The sequence below is a fragment of the Lottia gigantea genome (assembly GCF_000327385.1).
Source record: "Lottia gigantea unplaced genomic scaffold LOTGIsca_666, whole genome shotgun sequence".
NCBI lineage: Eukaryota > Metazoa > Mollusca > Gastropoda > Lottiidae > Lottia > Lottia gigantea.
The window spans coordinates 26823-35287 of NW_008710270.1; the positions used below are offsets into that span (position 1 = coordinate 26823).

Here is an 8465-nt window from a genome sequence, read left to right on the forward strand (position 1 = left end):
TACTTTCTTAAACTGTCTTTGCTCAATTTTTTTCAGATTAATCAGACAAAAAGCAAAAAAAATGAAAAAAATGCAAAATTTGGCAAAAAAAATGTCTGCGACAAATTTTCGAATTTTGAAATTTTGAAACTGCTATTCTTTCAGATTTTAACAGTAGATTCCAAAAATGCAAACCCAAAGAAAATCAACCCAAAAATACGACTTCTAGAGCCGATTATCTATTCTTGCACATATTGAACTGTGGCACTTCCGGTTTTGCAAAAAAGATCCAAAATATATTTATGCACATCGTCGCCTATATCTAAGGTTCGTGAACGTTGAAAGGTTGCTGCAACTATTGTAGTCTAAGCTCAGGAAGGTGTGTAAAAATCGAAAAAAAAAAAAAAAAAAAAGAATTGACATTTCGATAACAAACTGGGACTTTGCGGTAGCAAAGTCCCACAACTAGAGCCACACGTGGCACAGAGTGGGACTTTGCAAATGTAGCAAAATGCAAAAGACCCTGAAAAAATCAACCTTCCACGATAATTAGATCAAGCGCAAGAACAGTGTAAAGTTGAGTAATTTTCATTTTTTAGAAGATTTTAATATTGGAAGGGGACGTCAGACCTTACAAATGAAAGTATCAGCAGATAGTCAAGGTCAATGACCTTTGATCTTGTAAAGGAGAAGGCCTAAAAAGGTCAAGATCAAGAGATATACGCCATTAAAATTTCAAATTGTTAACGACTATAAAACCGGAAGTTGACATAGGACAGCAAATATAAAAGTATAAATAGATAGCCAATGCCAATGACGTTTGATCCTACAAAGGTCAAGGTCAACAAAGGTCAAGGTCAAAAATTGAAAATTTTGAATTTCTAAAACTTGTTCCTTTTTTTTGAACTATGAAGCGGAAACAACCAAAATTCTAAGACAAAGTGGCTCACAATATGAGGTAAGTGTGTAATAAGTTCCATTTTGAACAAACGTATACTTCGCGAGTTATGCCCCTGGCCAAAAATGTCAATAATGAGTAATTTAAATCGGAAGTGCCACGCCCAACTCAATTTTTTTTGAATAAGTTAATCAATATTCAAAATGTTACGTTATGTTTCAAATGTCAAGTTGCTACACAATAGAGATCAAAAGATATAGGTCAACAAAAGTCAACAAAGGTCAAAATCGAAAAATAAAAATATCCAAATGTTAAAACCTGTTTCTTTTTTGAAACTATAAAGCTGAAACAATTGAGCTGTTAATACATACTGGCCAAAAGGATGAGGTAATTGTGTGCAAGGTCTCTTTTTGAACAAACGCATCTTATGCGAGTTATGCCCCTGCCTCTAAATGTAAACAATAAGTAATTCAACCCGGATGTGCCACGCCCACATAAGTTTTTTTGTTGTAGGTGAATTCATATTCAAAGTGTCTAGTTATATTCCAAATATCAAGGTTCTACATCAAATAGATCATAACATATACATACACTAAGCTCAAAAAGTCGCAAATATTGTAAAAAAAAAACGAATTTCAATTTTGCTTTAAAAAACGATTGTAATTTTGCAAAAAAAAATCCAAAATATGGTTATGCACATTGTCGCCTATATTTAAGGTTCGTTGAATGGGTGCTGCAACTTTTGTGAACTAAGCTCAGGAAGGTGGGGGTCAACGTGAAAATTTCAAGAAAGGTAATTTTACATTTTAAAACATTGTTATATATTGCTGGAAAGAGTGCAAAGATCAGTATAGGAATCCGAAAGAATAAACGTTGTAGGTGGATTAGGTTCCTTTTGCAAAACATAGGTTATGATTTATATTGTTTGTTTTTTAGGAAACTTAAGTGGCAAATAATTTTTGGTTAACACTGTTCTTGGACAGTATGTTGTCACGTGTTTATTTGTTCCCGCCAAATAAAAGTTTATTGCGCAGATGATTTTTGAGGAGGAGAGAAGTGTAATAGACGTTGTCTGCAATTATTAGAATTCCAGTGACAGATAGATTTAGCAGGTTTGAGCATTTTATTTGTTTATACATTGTATTTAAGAACAAAATCAGATTTAGCGTAATATTTTTAAATATATGTGAGGGACTTAATTGATATTTATGACTAGATTTGAGAATTTCAGTGTTGTAACCTATTTTCGTGGATATAAGGATTCAACACCGAATTCGTCAAGGTTAAAAAAAACTGAAATTTTTTTTTATGTCTTAGATGTTTCCTCAGATATTATACAAATAATTAAAATTGGTTTATTTCGATTTTCTTTATGAATTCTTCACTTTGACGCATATTTTATGAGCAACCAACTTGGCAACGGCGGCAGAATGCGTTACCTATTTTCGTGACAATGTTTGATTTATAAATAAGTCTAGAAAAACACGTTGAATGGATACCGGGTGGTATAATTAACTTCTTCGAATAATATGTTTCCACGAAATTAGGTTACTTGACTGTATAACAATTTTGGTGTTTTTTGCAATCTTTTAAGTATATGCAATTTTTTATTAAAGACAAAATGGTTGAAGAAGGAATTGAAGAGAAAAGACTGAAAATGGATGAGGCTGAATTGATCGAAGTTACAGGATATATTCATAATGTGTCGCCTGTTAAAATAAGTCAAAAGAATAACACATATTTTAGTTGTTTGGTGCAAACAGAGAGAGAAGTTGTGGATATGGTTTGTTTAAATGCGGATAAATTCCGATTTTTTAAAAAGGCAGAACGAGAAGATACTTGTGTTGTTGTAAAAAATGTGAGGTATGTAATAAGTTAATGATTTATTCAGTTCAAAAGTTTTGCTGGTATATTATTGTGTTTGAATGTGAATTATGGATTAATTGGCAGATGAATTTGATGGAATTTGACAATGTGTGATTGTATAATCACCCATGGATGTTGTTATGTTTTACATAGAATTTAAAGAATTACAAGTAATGATTTATTTGTATGATTGTAGATGTCAGGTTGAAAATAGAAAAAAGAAATTATTTATGAATTTTATGGGATCAGTAACTAATTGTGTTGAAAGAGCCTGTTTTGAGAAAAGAGAGCAGTTGAAAGAAGATGAGGAAGTGATAGATATAAGTGTAGAAGATTTGTCGACAAAACCAGTAGATGTTTGTGCTTATGTGAGTTTTTTGTTGACTTAATTGTACTTTGATATGCATTGTGGTTTGATACGTATTGTGGACATGGATGCTTATTTGAATATTCAAATTTGTATGCAGGGTTTAGATTGGGGTTTTGATGAACTGTTATATTTTAACAAGTTCAAAGTTAGTCGATTATAATTAAATAGTATTAGATTTTGGATGAAAAGATTCATGATATAGGCATTTGGATTAGTCATGCACAGAGTTGAAAAAATAGACAAACATTATGTATGAAGATCATATTAATGATACTAAAGATATTAAGAAATTATGGATAAAAGATGTAAGATTTAAATTATAAGACATATGCATATCATTAGGAGTAAATTATTTCAAATTGATAATGGCACATTATGATGATATGTTTAGAATTAAGTAGTCAATGTTTCTTTAATATAAAGTTTATTCAATGTTTGATGGTTGGTATAAATATGGAATATTGATTAAAAAAATTTTTTTTCAGTATTCGATTTCAGGAAAAATAATAAATGTGGGGAAGACAATGGAAGTTATGCTTTACGGATGTAAGAAGAACTGTCAAAATGTTGTTTTGAGTGATGGAAGATACAAAGTTAATGTTTCCGTTTATGGAGATTTGATAGATCAAATGGAAATAGGTAAAAATTACAGGTTAAAGAATGTTGCGTTAAGGAACGTAAACAATGTTAAAAAAATAACTGTTAGAAAGCAAACTTGCATAGAGGAGATAGAATATGATTTAGTTGGCAATTTGTATGATGTGGGGAAAAATGATAATGATGAAACATTGATGCATATGGATATAATTGGTGTAAAATGTGATTTAAAAATTAAGTGTCCTATATGCGCAAACAGTTATGAGCATGGAATGATTAAACATGCAGTGACAGTGCGATGTGTAAAATGTGACATGCTGACAAAAACAGTCAAACTAAACACGGCAATGACAACCAGAGTTGATGGGACTGATGAAAATGGCAAAAATCATAAATTAACAATTTATGATTTTGTTATGAATGAAATGATGAAAAAAATGAAAAAAGAGCAATTCATGAAGGATTGTAAAGGATTGGAAGAATTCCTTATTCAACAAAGTGGGAAAATGAACATAGTTATGGATGGTTCCAATGTAAAGGAAATATCTTTTTAGAAACATTTATTTGACAAAAGATCAACGTAAAGGGATTGTGAAGATGTATGTAAACTTTTTAGTGTATCAGGGACACTGATAAGTTCAATTAGCACTTTGATGTTTGTGGTTCTTGCAGTTGGACTAGAACTAACATGTTTTATGATGTCATTAGAGGGGAGCAAGGAAGTCACTATTGATAGTATGCAGTTTCTTCTGTAGTGATGTTATAATACACGTTAATTTTACTGGAATTGTTAGAAACACAGATGTTGAAATGAAAATTGGAATGGTTTTGTTTAATGATGTTATATTTTGAGTAGTGGTAAACATTTATATATTTTGTTAAGTTTTTTAGTTATTTGATGACTTTGTTTAGATGGTTGATGTTATGTTATTTTGTAAAGTTTGAATGGTTTGTTGTTATTTTAAGTTGTGATTTGAGGTGTATTGTTTTATTGCATTGTTATGTATGTACGTATATTGTAAAGAGGTTTTATCAGTTTTTTATGTTTATTGGGGACCTCCAACAATTTGCTCTATTTTAATGTGTATTGTGATGTTAATGGTTTTTGCAAAGCATTAAAAGTAATTAGTTTTATGTTGTTACCAGAGGGAATGATATTTTTAATTTTGTAGTGATGTTAAAAATGTGTTTGTTTGAGTGGAATTGCAATAAGGACAGATTAGGTATTGGAGTTATAAAGATTAGAAGATCTGTTTACAATTTTATATCAGTAAATGGGTTATTGAGACATTATTTTGGTTATGTCCATAGTAAAATTATGCAAAAAAACATTTGATTTGGAATTTCTGCATGAAAATATATATGTGTGCAATTTATTGTTTGTTTATTGTTGCATTGTTGTTTAGAATCAAAGGATGATATAGTGTAAATCTTATTTAAAATGGTTATGATAAAAATGATGAGAATGAGAATCTTGTTTTTACTGGTTTGGGAAATACTAATTAAAAAAGTATTCTGAAACAAACAAAAAAGTTATAATATATATATATATTTTAGTGTTTATTATTCTGTTGAATACTGGAAATATTGTTTGGTTTTATATATTAACTATTTTTTTAAAGTTGTGATATGTAGGGGTATTGTTTTTATTGCATTGTTATGTATGTATTGATTTTATTAATAAAACATGAAAATGTAAATTAATGTGAATGATGAAAATTTTTTACGAATATTTCTAGTAGTAATAGCCAGGTTTTGTTTTTGTGATTAGTGTGTTATTTATATTGATATTTTGTTAAGTTTGTATAGTAAAATAAAAAGGTTTTTGTATTTATTATAGTTTTAAATACAAATGTGTTGTTGGTTTATTACAGTGTTGACCACATTTGCTTTTTCATTAGGGGTTGACATGAAAATAGTCTAGGGTTGGGATATTTGTTGGTACAGGCTGTGCATATTAAAGATCCTTTGACAGTTGCAAATTGATCAGTTGGCTAATGGTGTTGTTTGGCAAAATTTTTCTTTTGGCACACTGTGTGTTAGCTGGTCTTCATGACGTAAACAGGATTTGAAAAGCAGAATGTAAAGTTTTTTTTTGTTGTTTTTTTTTGCAGTTAACTTGGGTGTTGGAGATAAAAACAAACTTTATACATTTCTACCAACGAATTTAGAATTAGTCCAGATCTTGCATTTTGGATGTGTTTAATGTTATAAAGAATAGCTGATATAGGGAGATTTAATTGATATCAGCTAAAATACTATTACAACATATTATTGCATTAAATGTTTATCAGAATGCACGTGGATCTAAACCTCTGGTGATCTAAGTATCACATTTTTCAAACTTGAGAAATTTCCTTCTTTGAAAATGTAAACAATAAGTAAATGCAACCGGGATGTGTTAGCCCATTTCAAGTTTTTATCAATGATGACTGCTTGTCGGAATTTAATGTTATAAGGGAGATAAGTACAATAAAGGAAATGTGACAAGTTGGACCAAAGATTATTTTTTATAGAGACAAGTCGGACCACCTTTTTCAAGAATCGGAACATTTTTTAAATGCTATGGAAAGTCCATCGCTCGGTTGCATTTTGTTCGATATGTTATAATTATGTAGGAAGGTCGATATGACTAGCGTAGCGGGGCGATTTTAATGAAGGTGAAATGTACGTTTCGTTTGTAATTAGGTTCCGGTTTGCGTAAATGTTGGTCGTGTATTTTTATATTTTTATTTTTCGGGTTTTAATTTCGTATGTAAAAGTTGATTTGTGAGTAAAATGATATTAATTTTTATCGAGTGGCTACTAAAAACATGTTTACTTAATTGATCGGCTTTGAAATTTATCAAAAAGGGACATGGCGAATATTCGTCTGTTATATCCAGTCTTAGTTTTGTTTCAATTTTTATGGAATTTGGTTGATCGAGACTAAACACGTGTAGTTTTTTTTGTCTTGAATATTCTTAGGAAATTTTTCAGTGGAGATTATCGTTGAGATTTTTTGTTGTTTACATTTTGACCATTGACAGGTAAGTGTTGTATTATGTTGTATATTTATATATGTGTTCTGGATTCTAATTAGTAACGGTTGTCTGAAGGTTTATGGTTTTGTAGCAAAATGATAATGATAGAAGATGACGATGTCCATTCTTACCGGACCGTATCGAAGTGTGTGGGTGTTTTTTTTTTATTTATGAATCATTGGGAATGCTTAAGCTTGTAGCAAAAGTAGAAGTCTATATACTTATTTTTACAACAGATGGGAGTTCGAAATATGAAATAAATCGCGTTTGCCTCTAGTCTATTCTTTGCCGATGCAGCAATGTTGATCAGGTAAGGGGTTGGGCGATTTGACTGTCAGAGAAGATGCCCGTTTTCGTTGGTAAAAATTGGTTAAGGGTTATTATATTTTGTTTCAGGTTGTGATACCAGTTGCTACAGTTAGATTAAGTAAGTGTGATTTATTCTAAACTTATGTTTGATTTACTAGGCAATATTTTTAGCCATTAGATGTATAATATTTATTGGGTTCCATTTGTTTATTGATATTTTATATCATTAACTCATTTGAATTAGGCCTAACCCCTTTTGCGTTGATGTTTTGCCATGTGGACGTCATGGCGATGTATACAAGAAACTAACCTTAACGATTGTGGTTTTAAATCACTGGCTGCAGTAGTCTGTATTGGTCGTTGTGACAACTTTAGGTGGGCGATTTGACTTGAAGACAAAATGTACGATTTTGTTGTAATAATTCATGTTTTCGGTTTTTGTAAATGTTGATCATGGATTATCATTTTTTTTTCAGGCTGTGATATTTGTTTTTGCAGATTGATTTTGTAAGTCAGATTTATAGTAAAATTATGTGTTATCTCCTGGCCTCATTATAAGTACCGGTTACAAAGAGATGTATAATAAATACTGCCGCATTTTGTTAATGATTTTCATCTTCATTAGGTCCATTTGAATTATCCCTTTTTATTTTATTCTTCTGTGTGGAGTGTATAAAATACGTGTCTTCCGGTTTGTCACTGGAGATTTAGTACAGTCAAGTAACCTAATTTCGTGGAAACCTATTATTCGTGGATTTCCGGAAAGGATTAAAAATTTACATGAGCGACCTTGCGCGACCTCCGCATTAGTTTGTTAAATAAACATGGGTTTTCTCTACAATATCAGCTAGTAAAATGAATTAAGTAGTTTCAAGCAAGGTAAAATGTAATAATGTATACTTTGACAAAATACAAAATGGCGGATTTCACTTATTACTAAAGGATACTATTTTTTATCGGCCGAATTTCCTTATAATCACAAGCGGTAATTGGAATTCCAAGTGTCGTCTGCTAGATTATATTCCAACGAATGAAGTCACGTGATCAACTAGCGGATTCCGTGTCAGCAGAAAATTTCTATGGAACACAAAGTGGACCGTATTCTTATGTTGTTTCAGTGACTTTTAGCAATAAATCACTCTACGTGTCTTATTTTGTCAGTCACTATTTTTTTTTTAAATCATGGTTCTTTGAAGGAATTGACACTAGTTATAATGAATTAATATTAAAGATAAATACTAAGAGAAGTTAATTATACCACCCGGTATCCATACAACGTGTTTTTCTAGACTTATTTATAGATCAAACATTGTACACGAAAATAGGTGACGCATTCTGCCGCCGTTGCCGAGTTGGTTGCTCATGAAACATGGGTCAAAGTGAAGGATTCATAAAGAAAATCGAAATAAACCAATTTCTATTA

General features: G+C 30.8%; 1 protein-coding gene across 1 annotated transcript in view; it reads left to right on the forward strand.

Annotated features, from left to right (window-relative positions):
• Window positions 1–2498: 2498 nt before the first annotated feature.
• LOTGIDRAFT_176038 (hypothetical protein) overlaps window positions 2499–8465 on the forward strand; it is a gene marked incomplete at both ends in the record, with an annotated part of 8654 nt that continues 2687 nt past the window's right edge. The window contains 4 exons of the mRNA XM_009064947.1: window positions 2499–2740; window positions 2940–3111; window positions 3599–4243; window positions 7130–7160. Of these exons, the coding sequence (XP_009063195.1) occupies window positions 2499–2740; window positions 2940–3111; window positions 3599–4243; window positions 7130–7160 (1090 nt within the window). The remainder of the gene's footprint in view (window positions 2741–2939; window positions 3112–3598; window positions 4244–7129; window positions 7161–8465) is intronic.